At 40.1% G+C, this 26,213-nt stretch overlaps 1 protein-coding gene across 1 annotated transcript in view; it reads left to right on the top strand.

The window, feature by feature from the left end:
* Kiaa0825 (KIAA0825 ortholog) overlaps nt 1-19,292 on the top strand; it is a 385,021-nt gene extending 365,729 nt beyond the window's left edge. The window contains exon 19 of the mRNA XM_059276577.1: nt 18,938-19,292. Within this exon, the coding sequence (XP_059132560.1) occupies nt 18,938-19,019 (82 nt within the window). The 3' untranslated portion in view covers nt 19,020-19,292. The remainder of the gene's footprint in view (nt 1-18,937) is intronic.
* The last annotated feature ends 6,921 nt before the right edge of the window (nt 19,293-26,213 follow it).

Raw genomic sequence — 26,213 nt, 5'->3', positions numbered from 1 at the left:
GCACATCAGAGGGGTGGACACATGGGGTTGGCGATTGGAAGTAGTGAGGGAGAAAAGCTGAATAAAGGAGCAGGGGAGTGACTTTTAAATAAAAAGGGTTATAAAGGGTTTTCAGATGTTGTTTGGCTCTTAAAGCCGGATGAGACTGATGGTTTTTTTAGTAATCCTCACATCTGAAATAGGATCACGTACATTTTCAGCCAGTTCTCAAACAAGTTCCATATTCTACACAAATAGAGAAAATGCAATTCATAATTGACAAGGTATGAATTTTTTATACTTTGAGCCATAGGCTGCCACATCAGCAAATGTAATTCCTTAGCAAATATGTCTTATGTTCATATTTATGAAATGTACACAATTGACACAGAACCCAAAAGGGAGTAAGTAAGCATTTTAAATACACTTTGGTTTGCAAACTCCATTCTGGGAAACATTTATTAAATTAGGAACGAGGAAAGTATGCAAACAGAGTGTTCTGGGTTTCAGTTTACCTTGAACCCGGTGTTACTTTTCATGGATTTTTATCAGAGCTTGGATTTCTGTTGGCTGAAGTGTTAGCCTTGCTCTGTTTTGTTTACTGTCTTTTTTTAAATATATGATGAGGTGCTCTCAAAGTGAAAGTGATAAATTATTAAAACCTAAAGGCTCGTAATGAAAACCAGCCAGCTGTTACGGTTTCAGGCAAGTTTGTGAGCACATCCAGGAAGCTGCTCTGAGACTTGCTCAAGTCTTCCCCACCGCCACAGCACTGTGTGTGGCTTGTTGTATTTTACAGAGATGTTTTTAACAGTGTCCCCAGCCATACATACTATTCTAGAGTCCTGCCACTTGCCCAGACAAATGATGCATCTGGTTTTTCTCTTCTTGGAACCAGAGCTTATGACTGCTTTGTAATTTTTACACACTAAGAAGTAATGCCAAGTTCATCTCAAGGGTAGGCTGTAGAAGGAGGTGTGTCATTTCTGTGCTGAGGCACTATTGTTGGAACCCTTAGCTGGTGTAGAACAAATCTTATGAACCAGACACTGCCATTCTGTGAGGAAGCCCAAGCCACACATGAAAGACCAACTCTAAATGCTCCTGAAGATCATGTTACCTGAAGATCCTTCAGTAATATAGTATCACCCACTAGATATTTAAATTAAGATGCCACCAATGAATGTGGCCCTTTGTTTGAGTTTCTGAAGTGAAGCTCCAGACCCCACAGCTATTCCCATTATCACCATTCTAATGGTACAATGATTACACCTAGGACATTAAGAAAAGTGTAAAGATCCTGAGAAGCTGGTAAAGCACCTTCCATTGCCTGTGGTATTTGCTCTGGTAACTAAGGAGTATGACACATAAATGTCTGCTATTTTTTCATATTTGTTTAATCTACTTTTGTAGGTAGAATATTTTTACTATATATATATCATTTTATAATTGAATTTTCATATAATATATAATAACTGTATCTCAAAAACAAGGAAAAATAATACAATGGAACATTTCTTATATGCAAAACACAGTGCCAAAAACCTTTCCTAAATTAGCTTGCTATTCATAATAACCTTAAAAATTACATATTACCTTCCATATTTGCAGGTAAAAACCCTGAGACCCAGGCAAGCTTAAGTTACTTAGTAAAAAGCAATGAAGTGAATCATATGGAAGTCTAACGTGCCTCTAAAGTTTTATGCACTTTTTATCAAGCACCATTGCATTTGAGTAATGAAAAGCAGATCTTAAGTAATAGGTCCATCCATAGAAGTAAAAAACCAAAAATATTAACAATTCACAATAGGTTTTAGAAGTAATCATTTATCTTAACTTTTTATATATCTTCTTGCCCAAATAACCTCCACCCATTCTGTCTGTAAGGGCTCCAGAGCAAAAATGTGAGTCATTTTCTCTATAACTGATGAGAGATGTTGAGTCAGAATTAACCAACTAAGCGATTCAATTTGTACGGAATGATAAATGCTGCTTAATAGTGTGTTAGATACTAACAGAGAGCAGCTATGTAGACTTAAGATAATTTTCTTCAGGCAACCTCTAGCCAACCAATTGTTGTGCTCTCTTGAAATCTGCCTATCTGGTGTGCCTTCTAGACATTTAGCAGAAACAGTCTCCCTGACCCTGAGCCATAGGAGGATCAACGGATCATAGTGCCTAGCGCTCCATAGTTACAAAGAACTTCAGGAAAAGGATAAAGGCTTTTAAGTTCAAGTCAGAATAGCCTGTGACTTTTATAGGTAAAATTATTTGATTCTATAAAATGAAGGAGAACACAGCAATAGCTGTCCAAGTTTTTCTTCTACTCTTAATATACTTCAATTCTATAAATTAATTCCACCTATTTTAATATATATGTCTTTTCTCTTAGCTCTGTAGCAAATTCTCCCATGAGTGAGACTCTTACGTCACCATCTTCCTCCTGACAAAAGCCAGAATTAATAGACTGAGGGGCATGATCATGTCTTTGTTCTAAGTAGACTATGATGTCGTGAGGATTCTTCTGCCTTAAATGTGTTGTCTCCTCACATACGTGCATCTATTCCATGTACTCACATTGGCATCTCATAGTCACAGTCAACTTAAAGGAACTAGGAAAGAGTGCAAAAGGAAAGCCAGAATAAGAAACCTAGTGGAGCCATAATTTATGAAGTACATACAAGGGTCTGCAAGTGTTTGTAAGTCTCGGGGCTTGCTCTTGTTTGTTTGTTTGTTTGTTTGTTTGTTTGAGACAGATTCTCACCATGTAACCTAGGCTAGGCTCAAGCTAGTCACATTAATATTGGCTTTTCTTTGGAAAAAACAAATGTTGACATTTTTATGAATGTAGGCCTTTCATTCAAAACATTTAATGGACACCTGTTACATGCCAAACTATGTTCTAGGCTACTGTGGGGAACATGATGAATGAGGTCTTTATCCTCAAAGAACTTACACCAAAGAATACCAAAGTCATACTAGAAATTTCAGAGGCCTTTGCTTTGCTTTTAAGAATTCAAAGTCGGAGCTCTAATCTAGAGAAACACTTTGGACTAAGGCCCCTCAGCGGCCACACTGGGCTGGTGCTCAGATCAGTGTCTCACTCAGCTCTTATCAGAGAAACTTCCTCCTGCAGTAGATGGAACTAACACAGAGACCCACAATGGACAGTGTGCAGAGAGTGGGAGACCTTGGAGGACTCAGTCCCATTCAAGAGTCAGGGATCTTTGTAGAAGAGGAGGCAGGAAGATTGTAAGAGCCTGCAGGGGTGGAAGACACCAAGGAAACAGTGTTGTCCAGATACAACAGGACTGATGCGCATGTGAACCCACAGATACTGTGGTAGCATGCAGAAGGCCTGCACAGGTTCAAGCTCAACACTGAAAGTGGACACCAGCTTCCACCCCTAACAAGAAGCTATATGCAATTGATACCTGCTGGCAAAGGAAACACCAGTTCCCGCCAGTGCGTTCTGGCTGGGTAAGTCAACCACACTCCAGGGCAGGCCCAGTGCCTGGGAGTGCTTGACTAACACAAAATGAACTCAGTGGTACTTTTATAGACATTTTGTCTCGTTCTGCACTGTTTGGGTATTTTTTTTTTTTTTTTTTTTTTTTTTTTTTTTTTTTGGTTTTTCAAGACAAGGTTTCTCTGTGTAGCTTTGCGCCTTTCCTGGAACTCACTTGGTAGCCCAGGCTGGCCTCGAACTCACAGAGATCCGCCTGGCTCTGCCTCCCGAGTGCTGGGATTAAAGGCGTGCGCCACCACCGCCCGGCTGGGTATTTTTTGTCTCAGTCTTTTGCTTGCCTGTTTTAATTTCTGGCTTTGTGGCATTGTGACAGTGGTTTTTATTTGTTTCTTGGAGTTTTTATTTTTGATTTTTTTTTGTTTTGATTTTGTTTGGTTGGTTGGTTTAAAGAAAGAAAAAGAACATAAAGTTGGGTGGGTAGAGAAGTTAGGGGGATCTGGGAGGAATTAGAGGGGGCTGATTAAAATATATTATATAAAAAACAAATTTTAAATCCAAAATCAGTTGACATTGGCTTTGGCTTTGAATAATGGAAAAGAATTTCAATTTCTTTAGGCCATTCTTCTCATTAAATAACTGTTTCTGTTGACCAACTCTTCTTACCCATCAAAACAGAGTGAAATAAGCATATACCACAGTCCATTAATGATGTGGTAAGGAGAGAGCCCGTGTCTCCCTGAGGATCTCAGCCTAAGTGTGCTCTTTTATTGACTTCTTGGGGCTACTTTGGGAAGTAGAATTGGTTGTGTTGCAATTTCCAGTCCTGTTCTATGACACTGAAATTTACCTTCTGTAAGCTTTAGTTCATCATAACCGTTCACCTCTGCTTTGTAAGCAGAGCATTAAATAACAGTCCAAACTTCATCCTTTGGACCTGTCTCTCACATGGCACGGACCCTAGGTACAGCAGGCTGCTGGCATCCTTGGCACAGTAGCCACCAGTTAGTTCCTCTGAGTCAGTCTTCACCCCTTTTCTGACAACAGGAAGTCAGAGGAAGGGGTATATTTCATTGTATGTAAAAGGGAAGGAAAGAACTAAGTAATGTGTCTCCTCAGGCCCAAGGAACTGAAATGTAGCAGTTTTCAGAGGCCGCCTATCTGTGTAGAAGTGATGGCATTCTGTCTCCTGTAAGTAACAAATACTCTTGAGTCAGTTCTTCCAATTCTGGCCTGCCATGGACTTTCCCATCAGTTAAATTGCTGACATATGCAGAATGTCTGTGAGGTGTTCTTGAGCTGTGAATTCCCTAAGAAAAGCTCATGTTTCATCCATTTCTTTCTGAAACACAGACTTAGAAAGACACAGGTTGTGGTAGGAAGTGTGCTGTACCGGATAAAAGTATTAACTTTGATAGCACCTGCTTGGGTTAGAACCCTGTCTATGCCACTGACCACCTCTGTGACACCAGGTCATTCCTGGTCTGTAACAATAATAATAATAATCTCACAATAACATTATTTATCACTGAATTTCAAATCTATGTAAATAAATCTAGGTAATGATTCAGTGGCAAGTAATGACACCACCCACCACACAAAGCTGCTGGGTGTTTCTCCTAGGTTTTCAGTAAGTTTCAGGTTTGTAAATTTCAGATAGTTTCAAGCAAACCCTGAACCAGGGGCTGTTACAGCTCCTTTTCTAAAAACAATACCACTGTTAATATGAATGACTAGGTTGGCCATAGGCTCCTGGGCTGTTGGATAGTTTTTAAATTAAAAATGTGTATTCCTTTCCTCCCTGATGAAAAGGGATTGCTGTTTTACCACACCACACCCCAACTTCTGTTTTACATAGTAAAAGCATCAGTCAATGTAATAGTTTGAAGTATACTGCCAATCCAGCATGGCTTGAGGGATGGCCCTGACTGGGGATGAAGAAGACAGACAGATGGACACATGAACTCACAGAAAAGCTCTCTGATGGAGAAGCCACAGCACCCCAGAAGCTAGGTGTGTTTATTACATAGAGTTGAACAGAGAGGGAGGGCTGTGACTTACAGCTGGACCAGGAGGTGGGGTTATTACACACCGATAAACAAGGACACAAGGGTTATGGTTTGCAGCTGCATTCGAGGGTCACTTTGGCTAATCTCTGCAGCACAATTCTCTTTGGGGGAGCAGCCTTCCAGCTGTAAACATCTGGAGGAAGAAACCTTTTGTAGCGTGAATCTTAGAAGGTCTTATTAATAAAATCAAACCCGGGGCCAGTTATTGGAGTGAAATGCTGGATGGTCAGAGAGACAGAACAAGCCACAGCTAACCTCACCTGGCCAACTTCTCAGCTGGTCTTGTTTCCTCAGACTGGAAGCCTCTGTGTCCTCATATCCTAATGGCTCTCAGCTGAACTGTGCTGCTCAAAACCTAAAAGCTTAACCAGCCAAAAGCTTCTAGTTTCTGGTCCTCATGCCTTATATACCTTTCTGCTTTCTACCATCACTCCCTGGGATTAAAGGCTGGCTTTCTGGGATTAAAGGCATGTGTCACCATGCCTGGCCATTTCCAGTGTGGCCTTGAACTCACAGAGATCCAGAGGGATTTCTACCTCTGGAGTGCTAGGATTAAAAGTGTGAGTGCCACCATTTTCTAGCCTTTGTATCTAGTGGCTGTTCTGTCTCTGACCCCAGATAAGTTTATTAGGGTGCACAATATTTTGGGGAACACAATACCACCACAAGCTTTGGTGGGCATTTCTGCATGCACTGCCAAGAATGCTGCATTCAGTCCCCTAAGCCTGATGTCGTGAGGTCCCTGACATGGCCATCCCCTGTCAAGAGCACACATTCACTCAGGACTTCACTTCCTTAAGGTGCTCTACAATCCTCACAGTATAAAAATAGGTATTTCATTATATACTATAAAAATTCCCAAAATACCAAGTTTAAAGGGTAAAAATGACTTACTTCGACATATTACGTAATGTATACCTGTGAATAAACAGCAGTACAGTTATAGCGGTTGTCACTTGTCTCGTAATAAAGAGAAGTGTTCTACGTCAGCACTAAATGCTGGTCAGGTAGTGTGACCTTGGCCCTTTGTCTAAATTCTTACAGTCCTTAAAGGTCTAGCATTGGCAACGAAGTTTCTGTGGTGATGTGGATGATTTATTATTAACAGAAAGTTCAGATCCCATTACCACTGACAGCTGTGCTCCCATTTATGTTATTTTTAAGCCATAACTATTTAAAACGTTGCAGTTAGCATCCTTACTTGTCCATTTTGTTGGCATATAACTCTCCTATTAAATATATAGAACAAATCATATTAATTAAAATAAATTGCTTGGGCAGTTGAGCTGTGCTGCAGATGTCTCATAAGGCTATAAATTCAAATTAATTAAAGACTGCTTGCCCCTGTGCTTGGGAAAGATTCCTTTTAGTGAATTAGTAGTAACTAAAGAAATCAACCATCTTGCAAAAGAAAATTCATTTGAGTTGTTGAAGAAATAGCTAAATCAATGGATACATAGCTGGTTAACACAATCGTGTAACAAAATCTTGGCAGAAGCAAACAAGTTGCGTGTTCACAGTCGCAAGTGTAGATAGTCTTTTATACTGAATGTAAATTTTAGTAGGAGTAACTGTATTTGAGTCTACTTATTGTATGATCTAGATCTATTACATTTAGTTCTGTATTTATATGTGTATATATGTAGAGTTCCAGAAGATGTTTGTGTGTGTGTGTGTGTGTGTGTGTGTGTTCCATGTTAACAGATCTTTCATAAGATAAACACGTGATCTTTGTCTTCTAGATATTAAAGTATTCAGTGAGGTGAAAATAATGTGGAGCACTAGATAACCCACTCAGCTCATATGAATAAATGCATGTGTGTTATAACCACCAAAGACAAGGATGGGACGATCTTCTGTGGTGTTATGTAAATGTGTCGTGTCCTTTGCATTTCATGGAAATCTCCATAATATTAAAAAATCCCCTTAACTAACATGCCTTAAGAAACTTGTTAATAAATAAGTTAATAAGGATCTCATGTGGTGGCATATGCCCGTGATCCTACAGCATGGTGGCTAAGGAAGATCATGAGTTTGAGGCCAGCCATTGCTGTACAGTGAACTGAAGGCTAGCCTGGAGTTAGACAGTGAGGTATTCTAACAAACAAAGCCTACCTCCAACCGTTTATCAAAGTGAAATGTTTTCCACCTACTATTCCTAAAAGTACCTACAAAAAGTCATAATCAAAGATATATAGGATCCTTATAATTTGACTGTTACAGATTTGATATAAAGTTCAGAAGAAAATAAAACTTTTAAATTTTTAAAGATTAAAGCCTATAAGGACCTTTTAAATATTGTTTTGGTGAGAATAAGGCTGATCAATAAAAAACTGTTTTCACATTGTATAAAAAGATTGCGGATTTCTCCATTTCTAACTAAGTGTAGACTGAGGAGGATAGAACAAAGCTATGTATTTTTTGAAACTTGGGTTTTAAAACCTTAGGTCAATGTGACTGCAGGGTCTCATCATCTGGAGAACATATTAGACAAGGTAGATTTTACCTTTTAAGCATGCGTTGTTAAGGCCTGTCTCTAAGACAAGACACTAATCTACTGCTCTGCATGGGGTAGGGATAGAAATACTAAAATGTGCTGTTATGGTGTGACTCACTTGCTGGGTGCTTGCCTAGCAAGCAATATCAACACCACATAAAACTGGTGCTGTGACCCAGCACTGGGTAAGTGGGGTATAAACAGGGTCATTTAAAGCCATCCTATAGGGAACTGGCTTGGGGGAGCTATTGTTTAAATTCAAGTATAGCAAATGTTTGTTCTGTTTTAGACTAATTTTCTCAAGCATAGGAAATCTTTATACCCTGCATGTCCCTCCCCAAAGTTTGTCCTTTGGGACTCAGTGTTACGTAGAGTCTCTTTCCAACAGGACTGCCTTCTGAGAATAGTATCAAATACCATCATTTCCAGTGTCCCTATAATTTAATAATGACTTCACTACTCAACAATCTCAGAATGCTTTCTGTCTTAATGTTGATGCTTTTCCAAAAGAAAAGGAAGACGTGAATGATTCCCTAGAGCTACTTCGGATTGCTTCATGAGTCAAGGAAGGAATGCCTGAATTATGCCTGCCTCATAGACAATTACTAAAATGAAGCCTAAGGAAACTGCAGCAGTTCCTTTTAGTACCACTGACATTTCATACCTGCACTGAAGTCGTGTGGAAAATCATTATGAGATTCTGTGGGTGTATCTGGGATAATTATTCAGCCTTTCCCAGATGAACTCTCAGACTATATAAGCAACTGAGGACAGCACTGTCTCCAGCTCCGCTCACTCCAGTTGCCTACCTAGCACGGTAGTCTGGACTCAGCACATGCTCAGTGAATGTTTTCTGGGTGAATGGGTAAATTAGTTACATGCACTAAAATTCTGTCTGAAATATGGCTCCTTGTGATTTATTTTGAATAGACCCATAAACCAAGCAGGTCGCTCAACTATAAGCCCTATGCCTAAAGACCAATAAAACAGCTAACTTATAAAGCCCTTTTATTACAGTCTTTTCAGAAGAACATACTACAATTTATTTTTACTTTTACCACTCATTGAGACAGATTGAAAGTTTTGAATTTATTCTAGTATAATATGTGACTTAAATATTTTTTGAAGATTTATTTATTTCTATTTTATGTGTATGAGTGTTTTGTTTACAAGTATGTCTATGTACCACATGCATCCTGTGTTCTCAGAGGCCATAAGAGGGCATTGTATACCCTGGAACTGGAGTTACAGTTGGTTGTGAGCTGCCATGTGGATGCTGGAAATCAAACAGGGGTCTGCTGGAAGAACAACCAGTGTGCTCTTAACCACTGAACCATCTTTCTGGCCCTTAGTGATTTAGCTATTTTGCTAATCACAGTCAAATAGAGATATTTTTCATTGGGGAAAAAAAAAGCTAATCACATGTCAAATAAAATTAAATAATTAAATCCTTTTCAAGTACTTTATCAGTTTGTAAATCTGTGCATGTGTGCAATCGTGCATGCATGCGTGCGTGTGTGTAAAGGTGAGGATACCAATACCTATGGACATACAGAGCCAGAAGAGGGTGTCTAGTCCTCTGTAACTGGGCTTTCAGGTACTGTGGACAGACAGCTAGTCATGTGGTTGCTAGGTTATGAGCTCCCATAACTCATAACTCTTCACCATTGAACCATCTGTTCAGCCATAACTACTTTTTCTGTATATCATGACCTCACTTTTAGAAGAATGTGAATATGTCTAATAGATAGAAGAATTTTCAGAAAGATGTTTTTGGGTATTATTAAATTTTAGGATTTATTTTTAAAAAGTGCTAATGTAGAAACCAAGATGAATTTCAAAAGCTGACATCTTATTATTTGTATAATTTAATAAATGATATCTATTTGAGATATCAACTGCTACCCATTGTGTTACTAGAACTTACAGGCTATTTCTATCCATCTAAATATAGTGTAATGACATCTACAGTTCTGATAGATACCTACCAGCAGCTATTCTGTGAGTCTGAGGTGTGGAAAGTGTGGTGTATGGAGCACTATGTTGTTGGAAAACATGGTCTCTGAGCCAGCCTAACATATTTGAACATTTTAGGTGGTGGGAGGCATTGTGGTAGAGGACAGGAGCAGCTTGTGTTTGTTTGCCTGCCTGCTTGCTTGTTTTGGAGAAGAAATAACATCATTTGGCTCATATTTTAGAAAACTGAATCCATGGACAATTTCTCTGAATTATGGGTAGCCAAGTAATATTTCTACTTCGTGATCATTAAAAGGCATAACCAAATATTCTCTGAATTTGATTCAGGATTAGGCAGTTGGGAAGGAATGCATGAAAGGTAGACTGTGGACATAGTCTGAGGAAGAATGAGCTGGTTTGAAGTGAATGGAAAGGAATTTCAGATGGCTAGCGAGCAAAGTAGGACATAAAAGCATAGATAACATAAGACAGGGGCAGTAAGGATGACAGTTCTCTCCTTGAAGAAAGGCAGCAGAAGCCAAACAGAACTGTGACCAGGCTAGAGCATGAGACCTTCAACCCTCTAGTCAGGGTGGTCATGGATGGTATAGTTCCTCAGGATCATGAAACTGAGACATGAACAGCTCTGAAGTTTTGAACTTCTGAGCTAGGGATGAGGTCAGTGATATATAGGTGTGAGAATGTCTTCAGTGTGTTGTGTCTGTACTGATGGTTGCTGATATGTGCACAAAACTGGGGGAGGAGATGCAAAGTGTTTTCTCGAGTCCCGACCCTGTGTGGTTATTGAGGGCTATGAAGTCACAGTCAATTTCTAAACACACACAAATGTCTTTATATAAACAATGTTAATAGACAAAGTGGGAATAAAAATGATTATCAAGAAACTGAATTAGAGAACTCAGGGATGAGGATGAAGAACAATTCATTGCATCTCATAGTGCAAATGAACTGCAGATGAGGAGACAGGAGCTGAATGTAGGTAGCAGATGGGTTTCTTGAGGGAGAAGATGTCTGTGGCCCTGAGAGAGACTCATGTTCACAGAGCGTCAAAATAAAGAAATGGTTACTTGCTATACTGTGCAGAGGAGAAGTACAAAGTAAAATCCAATATAAATTCACCATTCACTGCTCAGTCACCAACTGGTAGGACAATTTCAAGTCATTAATTGGACCAGATGGTTAATGTTTTTAATGGCACAATCAACTAATAAATAACTGTAAAGCACTTTGTAAATACAAAGAGCCACATAAATGTTTAATAATCACATTAAGTTGGGAGGCTTATTTCAAGTTACACTTATATCAAAGTATTTTACTGGCATTTCAGGAGAAATGCCAATAATATAATCAGATGCCATATCATAACAGTACCTAAAAATACAACAAAGGCATAATCAAAAACCAGAACAAGTTCAGCCAGTATGGGCTGAAAAGAGTGGATCAGCATGCACTGTTTCTTTCACAGAAGACAAGAAGAAGCATGAGAGGATGATGAGAGCTTATAACAGCACCAAGGGAGGCCATTGCCGTACATAGAACCTCACTTGCCTATGTATTTGAAGGAGAATTTGTCAGATAAAGTGATGTGAAGACACGAAACAGCAGGAAAAACATGGATGCGAAGACTCTGGTACTCCACTTAGTTCAAGTAGAGTCTAATAAACTAGTTGTAACATTTTATGAGCCCTTGGCATTCACAGCTCACCTACTCTTTGTAACACTGGAATGAATACTGGCACTGTCACCTATTTTAAAATTGAGAAAATCTGATTCACACAAAGATTAAAACACTTGTCTAATATCACATTTTTAATAAGAGATAGAATCAGGATTGAATCCCAAACAATATGGCTTCAATATCTTCTGGGAAGAATCTGGGATAAATCATATAATTCTAATTAGATGAAACAGATGTGTTCTTCCTCCTTCTTCCTGCCTCTAAACATGGCTGGCTGGCTGATGTCACCACAACCATCTAGGGACCGTGACGTGATGTAAAAGAAAAGAAAACCACTGTGACAGCAGATCTGCCTTGGGTCCACTTAGCCAGCAGCTGCAGTCACTTCCTTTGGGATTTCTTGTTCTGTGAGGACAGTAAGACCCACCACAGTCACATTTGCCCCTACTTACAACCACGATCAAATAACGAAGAAACTGGACGACAACAAAAACCTGCCCCTCACTGGGTGCTTGCTAGGAATAAGGCATTATTTTGTTTTATGTATATTTCCTCATTTCATTGTCACTGCACTTCTGTGAATTCCCATTTTATAGACAGAAAATCAGCCCCAGTTCACACAGCTTAAAGGTTCAAATTCAGGCTGCACCCTGCCTCCTAAACTCTCTTCAGCAAACAGCATTCTGAGGAGTCAGACACTTAAGCAGTTTCAATTAAAATGAGAAATTAGATAGGGATTCTTACTATTTTAATACTCTGATTACTATTCAATATGATTGGAGCTTCTAGAACAAAAGTTTCTCATCAGGGGTACTATGAACACTTTGCATGAAAACCATTTTCCATCCTGCTCCCTGCGTCCCACTAAAACCACTAACATGTCAGGAAAACCTTGCACATTTCCTAGAGTCTTCCCCAGTTACAACGGCCTCTCCAGAATGGAGGCTGGCAAAACTGCTTTGTGAAAAGTCCAAATGGTAAGTATTTTAGGGCTTGTGGGATGTGGGATCTTGGTGGTCTCCATCACAGCTACTAAGCTCTGCTGTGTGGGATCAGTCACAGCGGACACAGATAAAAGTGCATATGGCGGTGTTCCACTCAAACTCTTCTGGTACTACTTTACAGATAAAACACTGAGACAGGGAGGTTCAGAAACTCTCCTGAGATGATTCAACTAGCAAGCAATAGGCTCCACTTCGACTCTAAGTCAGAGTGATCTCTCAGGGTTCAGGCTTGAATTTAAGACACAATTGATTTTACAGATTTTAGCTGGTTTTCTTCTGGCAGAAGACTATGTCTCAGAGAACTTCTTATACTCCAGACTGTGGTCCTCTTCATCTGTCTGGTGCTGGTTGCTCTTTCATACCTTAAAGGCCCTACAGGACTTGCATCTTTGATAACCTGCATTGATGCTATGTCATGATTAACCATGTCGCCAAGCACTGCTCTCCCTGTTGGCTCTGACACACAGTCTTCCACAAAGTTCTCCCACAATACAAGATTCCACAAAACCAGTCACCAGAACAGCTCTTCACTGATGTGTAACTTTTATTTATCATGCCTTAACTGTTCATAGGAACCATAAACCTGCTATTGCCCATTAAAGTGAAAAGGAATATAAAACACTGAGCCCAGGGTCTGATGCTTTCAAGAGCCCTACGCAAGAGCTTATGTTAGGATGTTTGTAGTGGCAAGCAGACACTACTGGTCCTGCTGTAACTATATAAATGAAGGAGGATTTGTGAAGGCTTAGAACACCCAAGTCAGGCAGAATGCACCTGATGCACAGGTTTTGACTACTGACATTGTGGAATAGCTCAGCAAAGGTTTTATGTAGAGACTCAACTGTATTAGACAGAAAAAGGACCCATAGTCAAGATGCCCAAGCTTCTCTATCCCACCCACCCCCAGGAGAAAATGGATAGGACCTCTTCTAGAAGGTAGTAGTACTTATATAGATCAGTGGGGTCTTACGGAATTCTACTGCTCATCAGTATATTAGGCACAGCAAAGTGGAGGCTATGTTGAATTTATTAAACAATAATAGGCAGGTAGGGGATTCAGCAATAGTACAAGAGGCAGGCTACCAAGTCAGGATGAACAAAAACGGAGTCACCACAGATTTACTATAAAGCCTTTTGGTGAGGGTTAGGATACACTGGTCCTGATAGCTTTTGATTTCTATTGGGAAATGCTTCTATCACAGATATTTACTACATTGGAGAAACTACAGATAAAGATTTGGAACGTATTGTACATTGGTATTTGACAAACTGGTAGATTCGTTTCTCTCCTGGTAATTCTTTTGACAAAATGATTTGATTTCTCATTGTGTTAGCAGTTAGAGATAAACTTCTCTTGGCAAGTTATGAGTATGAAATGCAGCATGCTTATGACAAATATCTCAAGTATCTAGCACTTTTGTTTACCAAGAATAAAATAATTAGAAAAATATAATCTATTACCTTTTTACCATTTGTCATTATTTTTTTATCCTTGTATAAAATGATTTCTTCTTAATAAACACAAGGTAGATGTAAAAGAACTTTGGTAGGTAAATAATTTTGTCTAATATCATTAATTACAAACAGCTCAATTATACTGTGAAGTGCCATAATTATCATGAAGCTTAAGAATCCTTATCATGGATTCTATAATTCATTTAAATTACATTAATTATACAGATTTTTAATGAAGAAGAGAGACTGGTTTTAATCCCCACAAGTAGAGACAATGATCAAAATATTTATGTGTGTCTTTCATATTTTAATCTGTTGACATTCTTAAAATAATTCACTTACTCAGGCAGTATTAGCACCTTTCCATGCAAAGAGGGGGGGTAGGCAAACATATTTGGATTGCACATAAAAGTGTGTGATCTTTAGTTCTTCTATTTAATACCTAACACAACTCAGGATATTGTGGGAAGCCAGCTCCCATTTTTACCCAGGGTTCTGTTGAGGAGAGGGAGGAGAAACTTGTAGATAGAAAGATAGCAGAGATTGAGACAGAAACACAGGATAATGTCGGGAGGTCCTGGATCAATATCCACCGGCCCCTTCCATCTCTTCAAAGGGGCTTTTTATAACAATGCCAAGGAGTGGGGCAAAAGAACTTCCCCTTGCTAGATCAAAGCATGCTGCACAGCCAAGTGCAGACCCTTCCAAACACCTGGTAACCATGCACGTGGTCAAGCCATCCCTTATGCAGCCTTGCTGGGTAAAGCAAGCTCAGATCTCACTAGCAAACCTCTGTGGGCCCCCACAGGGTATATTTTTCAGAAAATAAAATGTTTAAGGTTTGTTTTTGTTTTTGTACTTGGAATGAAACCTTAGTTCTTCTATGTGCTAGGCAAGTGGCTGATGATTTGGCTGAACTTCTAGCCCCAGGTATTTTTTTATGGCATTGTGTGTCTATTTTTGTGTGTCTATGTGTGTGTGGTGGGGGTGTCTGTGTATGTGTGTCTGTGTGGTGTCACATGGTATGTGTGGAGATCAGAAGATAACATTCAGGAGTCAGTTCACTCCTTCTATCACGGAGGCCCTAAGATCAAACTCAGCTTGTTTTGCTTGGTGGGAAGTGCCTTTATCCACTCAGCCATCTCACCTACCCATGCCCCAGCTACTTTGAACATTAATTGGTGGTATCTATAAAATTGTCTTAATATCATGGACGTGCTTAACAAACCATATGTCAGCCCAATTTCTAGAGTTCACATCCAAAATTGCTTGGGCAAGTAACTTTAACTTTGTGTGTCTCAGATCATTCTCATTCATAGAATTAAGATACTAACATTTGATGAAACTAGAGAGGAATATGTAAAGTGTTTAAAACAACCTTTAGCTAATACTATATAGCTTTTCCATTATTTATTTGTCCATTTGTAGTTCAATGTAATAAACATAATAAAAATATCCCAATACACCTTTATGAAATGGGTAGTAGACATGTTTTAACATCAAAATTCCATGTGAGGTATGGTGGTGCACACCTATAATCCCAACATTGAGGAGGGTGAGGCAGGAGGGTCAAGAGTTCTAAACCAAAGGGGCTGAGAGATGGCTCAGCTCTTAAGAGCACTGGCTGCTCTTACAGCGTCCCTGGGTTCCATTCCCAACATCACAGTCACCTGTAACTCCTTTTAGGGGCATCTGACGCCCTCTTATGACCCCCACAGGGACCAGACACACATGTGGCAAACAGACATATATGCAGCAGAACATTCATACAATAAAAATAAGTAAAGATATGTTTTTAAAAAGAAGAGTTCTAAACCAACCTGGGCTGCATAGCAAGTTCCAGGCCAGCTTGGGATACGGGCAAGATGCCATCTCAAAGCATTTAATAAACAAAGTAAACAATATAAAACTAAACTTCCATTAAAGTAGCACAAGGTGGCCTTGTGGGATAAATTATAAATCCCAAAATAATTTATTTTAGGAGTGCTTTCTCACATGGTGTGATTTTTCAGCAGCATAGTATGTAAGTGTTACAGCTCTGAAGGGAAAGGTATCCTGGCCATCGGAAGCCAGGACATAGCTACAGTACTGTTCAGGTTTCCCGCAGGAATGCAGCAGTTCTGCTCCTCCCAGGGGAGCTGTTATAGCTCCACTCTGCGAAGGGAGTTTCCCTGCAGAAATGTAGCAGCTCAGCTCTGCTCCAGCAAAAGTTGTTACTTCTCTGCCAAACTCCACTCTGGTGAAAGACGGTCTCACTTAAACCTCATTCAAGAGATTTATTGGGAGGGAGAAATACAGGAGAGTGGCCACCTCTGCTAGGGTGGAAAAGGCTGCTCCAAACTGAACAGGTACAGGGCTTATATAGGGTTTCTTAGGGGCAGTTTTCCAGGATGAAGTTTTCAGGGTGGGAATTGATCTGATTTCCATCCCTGAGATTGGACAAGCCCGGAGATTGGATGGAATTCATGCTCAGGGATTTGTTGGTTTTGTGCTCATGTATGGTTGGGCTTCCTGCTCAGGGATTGATTGGTTTTCATGCTGAGTTGGTCAGAGGCAGTGTATTTCTTTGGCTCTGGATTCAGGGCCAAAGTGTGTTTCTTTCACTGGCCCATTTACCCTACATAATAGCGCAAATTATTTCATCTTCAAGTCATTTTAAAATTTGTATAGATGGCAATCTAATTCCAACCATGAGAGATCAGGTGGAGAACTTAAAGAGGCCCCAGATACGGCAGTTTTTAGATCCACCCAAGTTTGGACCTAGAAGGTGAAAAAAGGCCTAGGTAAAGGGTGAAGAAGGAAGGTAAGTTACCACCAGAGGTAGTGGCTCCGAAGTCCCCTTTCTCTCTAAGCTTGCCCTGCTTCTGACACGTAAGTTACTGCTCATCCCTGCCCGAGAATGTGGAAGCCAGAACCAGAAAGCTGCATCCTGCACTCGTGCTCTGGGCGCGGCTGTCAACGGGAGGCTCCAGCTCTAAAGGCAGAGGGATGGCAGTCACTGAGGGGATGCTTGTCCATTGCCACGGGGACTGCAGTGAGCCTTTGACAGCAGGTCTTTCAGGATGCAGCAGCACTGGGTTTGGCATCCTCTTTAAAATACTGGACGATGAAAGCTCAACGAGTGGGAGAAAAACTAAGGAGAAGAGAAAGGAGCAGATAAGATTCCCTCCCTGCTGGAATTCTAGGTGCAGTGTGACTTGGCAAGTTGGGAGCTGCTGTATGTTAGTATTCAAGGAAATAAGCAATAAACACACTTAAGTTATTTTTCTCTTTTTTTTTTAAATTTTATAATTAATTTAATTTTACATATCAGCCACGGATTCCCCTGTCCTCCCTCCTCCTGACGCCTCCCCTCCCCCCAATCCACCCCCCATTCCCCATCTCCTCCAGGGCAAGGACTCCCCTAGGAATTCAGCTCAGCCTGGTAGATTCAGTCAAGGTAGGTCCAGTCCCCTCCTCCCTTCACCCAGGCTGAGCAAAGGCTCCAAAAAGCCAACTAAAGCACTAAGGACAGGTCCCGGTCCCACTACCTGGGGGCCTCCCAAACAGTTCAAGGTAATCGACTGTCTCACTTATCCAGAGGGCCTGGTCCAGTTCCATGGGGGCTCCTCAGGTATTGGTTCACAGTTCATGTGTTTCTGCTGGTTTGGCTATTTGTCCCTGTGCTTTTTCCAACCTTGGTCTCAACATCTCTCGCTCATACAATCCCTCCTCTCTCTCACCGATTGGACTCCTGGAGCTCCACCTGGGGCCTGGCCATGGATCTCTGCATCCGCTTCCATCAGTCTGGATGAGAGTTCTACCATGACAGTTAGGGTGTTTGGCCATCTGATCAACAGAGTAGGTCAGTTTGGACTTTCTCTCAACCATTGCCAGCAGTCTATTGTGGAGGTATCTTTATGGATTTCTGTGGACCTCTCTAGCACTCTGCTTCTTCCTATTCCCATGGGGTCTTCATTTATCATGTTCTCTCTTTCCTTGTTCTCCCTCTCTGTTCTTGATCCAGCTGGGATCTCCCGCTCCCCTAAGCTCTCTTTCCCCCGACCCTTGCCCTTCATTATCCCACCTCACGTCCAGTTTGCTCATGTAGATCTCATCCATTTCTCTGTCGTTGGGCAATCCCTGTGTCTTTCTTAGGGTCCTCTTTACTAAGTAGCCTCCCTGGAGTTGTGAGTAGCAGTCTAGTCGTCCTTTGTTTTACATCTAGTATCCACTTATGAGTGAGTACATACCATGTTTGTCTTTCTGAGTCTGGGTTACCTCACTCAGGATGGTTTTTTCTAGATCCATCCATTTGCCAGGTTATTATGCTTATATTGTAAGGTCATATATTTATGTAGGTCTTGGTTCTTTTACGTTGCTCTATAGTGCCTAATTGTCCAGGATCAGAAAGGATTCAAGCTGATGTTTTATGGAAACTAGATAATCTTTGTTTTCTTGAGGATTAACTTGATTATTCCCAGTCTAGGGATAGGTTGCTGTCCCATCAAGGGTGTCCGTTCAGTTGATGTCTGTGACCTGTAGCCATTTATACATTCTACACTGAAGGAAATGTATTACATGCAATTTTAAATCTGGAAAATACAGAAACCTCATTTGACACAATACTTTAAAATTTAATACTCACTTGTTATTTTCCTCTCCCATTCTCCCTGAAGTAGTGCCAATGAATTGTTGCCCAAGAGGCAGTCAGCAGAAATAAGCAAGGAAAACTGATGCCTCAGTAAACCAGTGACTATATATCCAGACCTTGAATAAACAATTAGTGGTTGAAAGTTATTAAAATACTGATTTTATTTTTTTTTCTTTTAGGTGGGAAATGAGGAAAGATGAAACTCTGGAAGAGGAAGAAAAAATGATGCTGGAACATTTAAAACAAATCTGTAGCACATAGGACTCTTCTTCTTTATACAGCACAGACGAACTGTAATCTGCAGAAAACGTCAACAGCTTTATTTTAGGAAAGTCTCCTGCAATAGAGGCTTTCACCGTCGTCAGAGGAACCTCACGCGTGCCACTGAGTACAGCCGTCACCACAGAGGCTCTGTACTGAACAGGAACACAGAACGTAAAGAATAAGAGGCTCCGTAATTTTTATATTAAAGATAATTTCAAATTCTTTCCCAATCTTTCTCCTTATCTGATAAAACTACTGCCATCTCGTGTTCCCTTTGAATTATGTTTTTTTTTTCTTCCCTTCAGTATTGAGGTATCTATGACAATAGGAAAAATGTTTGGAAATATTTTCCTTAGGGACTTCTTATACAATATTTAGATGTTAAGTTGATTGGAGCCCCCCAACTCCAGAAGTCATCTGAAAACTACAATTTGATTTGGTAGCTGTAGCCCAAGAACAGATCTTAATTGTCTTTAGTATTACTGATTGGACCCTTCCCCTATAACCTCTTCCTCATCCGCTTTATCTTAATCATAACCACAAGAAAGCAGTCTCCAGCACTATTAACTTCCGTCCTATGACGGCTTGTGATCGGTGTTGCCCTCCTCCTAAACACCATTCCACTCTTCTGCTTTCACCTCCTGTACCAAGTAGCTCCGATTCGGAAAACTCATGACATCCTTTTGACTCAAGCCAAAAAAAAAAATGGTAGTTTTTCCCAACCAAAAACCATCTTTATTTCAAAATTATGTTCAAAAGTTATCTATTGAATACCCAGGGTCCAGGGATTGCACTACGTCCGGCGTGGGATATCTGAGGGAAAAAAAAAATCTGTGTATACTATGTTCTTATGTCTGTAACTTTATTCCTTTAAGATAAAATTCTATCTATACAGCTACAGCTCCATCAGGCATTCAAGACAAGAATAAATCTAGATACACAAAGCTCTCTATCCATCCACTTTATTTCTCTGGGATGAAATTCTGTCTGTATAGCTTCAATTCCGTCCAGCTCCCTAGCTCATAGTCCTGCTAACGACTAAACTCCTATGCTACCAGCCTCATCTTCGTCCTCCATTTCCTTATTCTCCATTTCCACTACACTCTACTCCTGGCACTCAGAAAACTCTACCCTAGACCTGCTTACCCTCTACGGAATCTCTGTCTTCCTCTCTCTTCTCTCACCATTCTGTCTGTTTCTCAAGTTCTTCTTATACCTCAGTCCCCTCAGTCTCTGAGGTGTTCAGTTATAAACCCAAACCATAGCGATCCTCTGTCAGAGCAAGGTCACCAGGCTTGAATTCTTACTGGGTCATAAAGGTAGGTAAGAATTTTCCTCAGGCAGTGACTATCAGGCTTTCTTTTACAACCCAAAATGAGAGTGGTAAAAGAGGAGGTCAACTGAGTGCTAATGACCAGTTAGTATATCAAAAAGGGGACCTATGTGCTCAGTCTACATTCCTAGAAGTGGTTAGGTAAGACAAGAAAGGAGGGTCTCACCCTAAATTGCACAAGAAATAAAGCTATCCCCCTGACCTGGAGACAGGAGTTGTTCATTTGGCCTTGGACACTTGATAGGCATTTTAGATAAATACACGGTTAGGAGTTCTTGGAAGCATGCACAGCATTACAAGAAAATCACTGTAGGAACAAGCTAATATATATACAAAAGCTAAAATATCACCAAGACTTCTTAAGCCATGGCTTGACCTTTGGAGAAGTCCTTGACTTTTCCAAGTAGTAGCTTTTATGACAGTAGCTGAGTTCCCTGACACCTTCCTGAGGCTTGCAACCCTTATCCTTCTCTGCCCTTTATTATCTACAATGCCTGTTGTTGCTGTTGTTGTTTTATTCTCTTTTGCGGGGGAGGTCACCACCCAGCTCCCAAATAAATACATGGAAGCCTTTTCTTAATTATGAATGCCCGGCCTTAGCATGGCTTATTTCTAGCCAGCTTTTCTTAACTTATTATCCAGTCTGCCTTTTGTCTCTAGGCTTTCCCATTTCTTACTCCTGTCATCTTACACTCACTTACTCCGTGGCTGGCTGTGAGGCTGTGTGGCTGGCCCCTTCTTTTCTGGCTACTTGATCTCTCTTGCTTTTCGAGTCCTCTTTTTCTCCTTTTATTCTTTCTGTCTGCCAGCCCTGCCTATCCTTTCTCCTGCCTTACTATTGGCTGTTCAGTTCTTTATTAGACCATCAGGTGTTTTAAGCAGGCACAGTAACACAACTTCACAGAGTTAAACAAATGCAACATAAAAGAACGCAGCACATCTTTGCATTATTAAACAAATGTTCCACAGCATAAACAAGTATAACATATCTTAAAATAATATTCTATAACAAATGCCTGCTATTTTTCTTATTTCCATTGCACTTGCACACACGGAGAAAGACACACACACACACACACACACACACACACACACTCAGAGAGAGAGAGAGAGAGAGAGAGAGAGAGAGAGAGAGAGAGAGAGAGAGAGAGAGAGAGGTGTTCTACCCTGCCTGTCAAGTACAATTATATATATTTAGTATGTCCTTCCTATCAGTGCCTGACATTATATTATAGAGACCCTAAAAGCATTAAATATAATATGAAGTTTCCCTTTATAAACCTGAATATGCTAGGATTATTCAATGTGTGGGCAGTTAACAAAAGCAGCTGATTAAGTAACTACCATTGGAAGGAGATACACTGTGCACAAAGAACCGTGAGGACATATGGGAGAAGCCTCATGGTGAACCATGGACCATCTGACATCCAACATCATGTCTTCTGACGTTCTCACAAACTTAGTAAACTCTGTGTGCTCCCACATCCTGTGATCTTTATGAAATACTTGTAGCCACATAATTTCCTAAGGAAAGTACTCACATATTTTTCAAAGGCTGAGTTTAGTGTACAAAGGAGGTCACTGTAGAGAGTCTTACATTTCACTTGCAGTAAAATGAACAGCCATGTACCCAGATCCCTGCTAAATAACACACTTTAAATTTAAAAAAAAAAAATAGACCATGAATTTGAAACAGAGCATGTAGTAGGGTTTAGATGGAGGAAAGGGGGAAAATGATATAATTATTTTATTCAAAAATAAATAATTTTGTAAAGAAAGTCCTTTAGTTGGCCTGGATAATGTGAAGCAAGTATTTTCAAATATGCCTTAACTAATTCTTTAACTAATTTTTTAAAATTCTATTGAAGTCATTTAAAAATTAGAGAGTTTTACACAAAATGAACATTCCATTTAATCTTACTTGTAAATAGTAAAAAGAAAACTCAGTATAAAGCGGTTGATTGTTCCTCCAGCTATCTGATATCCAGCTGTCTGATAGGATCCTGCATTAGTCTACATAACTATGATACAGTAGACAATAACTGAAGAGCCAAAATGAAAATAAATTGACCAGAATAAAAATGTTATAGCAGCTCACATATCAGTTGTCTCTATTAAGATGACATTTTAAACCTCTTTTACTGTAGCTACATATTTGTATAGCAATCCTGAGAAGTGACTTCATTTCTTCAGAAAAAAAAAAGTTCTGTGTCTGTCATTTGAAAGAGAAAATGAGATGAGAGAAAACTTCTCTGAATTCTCTTCTGTGCTTCATCATTGAATTACAGTGATAACTTCTGAATGGTTTGTAATTGGGAATGTTAAATTATGTGATTGATTTGTCAGATAATTTTGACTTTCAGTGTCTTTAAGAATGTGATAAGTAGTATCTCGAAGCAGTTGTTTCTCCCATTCGGCTTTGCATTTGTGTGGGTCGACGATGGGTCAGGATAGCATTGAGGCCTCACACTTTGTGACTCTTCAGATCCTGTTACAGAGGCGGTGTCTGCTGTGTTCTGTGCCACTGTATTTTATACAATGCGGAGTTTTTCATTTTATTATTGGTTTAGCAGTTTCTCCATAGAAATAGTATGAATTAGGTTTTTAATTATGTCTATTTCAGATATCATGTATTTATGATCTCTATAAACATTCTTGTAGGAATACCAACTAAAGAATAGGAAAAATTTGTTTTTCTCTGTTAGTATGTGCTCACTCATAGCATAATGATATCAAAAGGATGTTCAGCTAGTCTGTCATCATCTTTCCTTTCTTTATACTTGAACAATTGTATACTAGAAAATAGCCTTTAAAAAGGAAGTAAATCCTGCCACATATAACATTACAGATAAATGCAAGGACAGAATGCTAAAGGCAAAAATTCAATAAACCAGGGACTTAAAAACACTGAGAAGCTGGAGAGATGCTCAGTGGTTAAGAGCACTCGATGCTCTCACAGAGGACCAGGCTTTGACCCCTAACACCCATATTGCAGATCAAAACCCTCTGTAACTCCAGTCCCAGGGTATATGATGCCCACTCCTTGCCCCTGTGGGCACTGCATGCATATGGTATACATACATACATGCAGACAAAACATCCATACATAGAAAATAATTTTAAAAACTTAAAAAATAAATGCTGTGTGATTCTACTTCTGTGAATATATGTTTTCTAATATAGTCAGATTCATATAAAAGAGTAGTGGTTCCTAGGAACAGGGGAAGGAGAAAGGGAGATTGTGTTTAATGAGTGGAAATTTCCAGATTGGTTAAGTTAAAAGAGTTTTAGAGAGTCATTTACAACAGTGAATATAGTTAATACAACCGAATCTATTCAAACTGGTTAGTAAAATAATTTTTTATTAGATTATTACCACTATTTAAACAGAATCTGTATCTGGAATGTCTGTTGACGATCCTTAACATGACACATGAAAGTTCTTGAATTTGAGAAGAAAGCTAAAATAGTATCTGGAGCATTGTTCTACACAATCAGGGAAGATATGTGCTTGACTTGTAGAAACACTCAAAGGCACTGTCTTATTGTTCTATCGCTGTGAAGAGATGTCATGACAAGGCAACCTATTTTACAAGAAAGCATGTAACTGGGGTCTTGCTTACAGTTTTCTAGATCGAAATGGAGGGACAACGTTGGCGCCAGAGCAGCAGCTGAGAGTCTGCATCTTGTTGACAAAACGGAGGAAGAGAGAGAGACTGTGCCCAGCACGGATCTTGAAACCTCAAAGCCTATCCCCAGTGACACACCTCCTCCAAAAAGGCCATACCTAAGCCTTCCTAAAAAGTCCATCAACTAGGGACCAACCATTCAAATGTATGAGCCCCTGGGGACCAATCTCATTCAAACCACCACCGTCACCATTAATAAAATAGCAAACTCTTCAAGGATCCACAGCACCTAAGCACTCTGAGAATCCTCTGACCAAAACATTGTAATGAAGCTGGGTGTGTTGCTGTCCATCTACAATCCAAACATCCCATTGGCTAAAGCAGAGAGACTGGGCATTCAAGGACTGTGTGGAACACGCAGTAAGATGCTTCTTTAAACAACACGTGCCAGTGCCAGGTAAGGGTGCTGGCCTTCTGTCAAACTGGACAACTTCAGTTTGGCCCCTGTACCGTGCACAGTAGAAAGAGAAAAACAAGGCCTATAAGTTGTCCTCTGACTCCCACCTGCCCACTATAGCACACACACACACACACACACACACACACACACACACACACACACACCAAACACTTGCAAATAAATACATGCAAAAATGAATAAAACAAAACATAAATATTCTAACAAACAATGATTACTTTCAGTAACAAAAATATGCATTGGTTACTTATTGCTGCATATCAAAACCAGAATTTAACAAATCAAAACAACACATCTATTATGTCAAAGTCACTGCCTGAGCACATTTAGCTGAACTGTTTGCTGTGGCATTAGAAGGCTGTAACAAAGGTGCACCAAAGCTTAACGTGGAAGAATCCACTTCCAAGGTCATGTGGTTGTTGGCAATACTCATCACTTTGCAGGCTGCTAGACAGATGGCCTCGATGTCTTGCCAGCTACTGGTCAAAGGCTGCTGTCGGTTTCTTGCCATTTGAGTCTTCCCCAAATGGCCTTTCTTCCTCGGAGTCCACAAAGAAGAATGTCTTCTTGCAAGATCAATGTTATAGTCTTTTCTAACATAACAATGTATATTTGTTTCTTTTTATTACATTTATTAATTCACTTATTGTGTGCATACATGATGGGCATGTGTGTGTGATGGTTCATGTGTAGAGATCATAGGACAACATATGGGAGTCTCAGGGACTGAACTCGGGTCATGAGGCTTGGCAGCAAATGCCCTTACCCACTGAGCCACCTCACCAGCCCAATACTATGCAGTTAATCACATATATTCTGTCATCTATAGAAAATCCTAATGGTTAAAACCATCACTCATCCCTCCCATGCTCAGGGAAAAAGAGTCACACGAAAGCATGAATGTGAGAATGATGGGAAGCACTCCAGAGTGTCTACCACGAGTTGGAATTTAGATACCGAAATATCCTGTGTGGGAAAGTGGAGGAACTGGCTTATAATGAAGAGCAGAGAGTCAGCCACTTGGCCATTTATCATGCAATTACCATCAGCCAAACTCCCTGCCACTTTCGCTATCACTGGACTCCATAAGTATCCTCTTATACGCTCTCTACCTCCTTATTCATACTGGTGCTAGGATTCCTATTTGACAAATAGTGAGTTCTGAAGGCACAAAGAAGTAATTCTAATTTTAAATAAAAATACACAGCAAAGGCTAGGCTTCCAATCACCAACTCTACTTCAACCATATGGTACTAATAGATGAAATATGGTGACTCTACGGGCTGGTCGCACGCCCACCCTCCACCCCCCACCCCTGTGGCAGCAATGACCCAGATCCATTTGAACATCCACCCTATCAACTTTCGGTGGTAGATGCCGTGCCTACCATGGTGACCACGGGTGACAGGGAAGCAGGGTTCAATTCCAGAGAGGGAGCTGGGGAAACAAATAATTGTTAAAAAGAGCCCCCAAAACCAAATCCAAATCACAAATATTCACTAGAATAAAAACGAAATCCAACATTTCCAAAACCATACCCCTGGAACCACATTCCAACATGTTCCTTTGACACAAAGCCCCAGTTAAAATCTCATAATGATAATAATAATGTAAAGGCTCTGGAAGTGGCCATAAGGACAAACAGCAAATGAGTAAACATCCACAGGAGAAAAGCTGTCCATCAAGACCTGGACTTCCGTTCTCACCCCATCTCAGCACAGTGGAAACTGCCCTGCACAGATACTGCAGCG

This window comes from Peromyscus eremicus, chromosome 11 (assembly GCF_949786415.1).
Source record: "Peromyscus eremicus chromosome 11, PerEre_H2_v1, whole genome shotgun sequence".
NCBI classification, from domain to species: domain Eukaryota; kingdom Metazoa; phylum Chordata; class Mammalia; order Rodentia; family Cricetidae; genus Peromyscus; species Peromyscus eremicus.
This window is presented reverse-complemented; position numbering and strand designations above follow the sequence as displayed.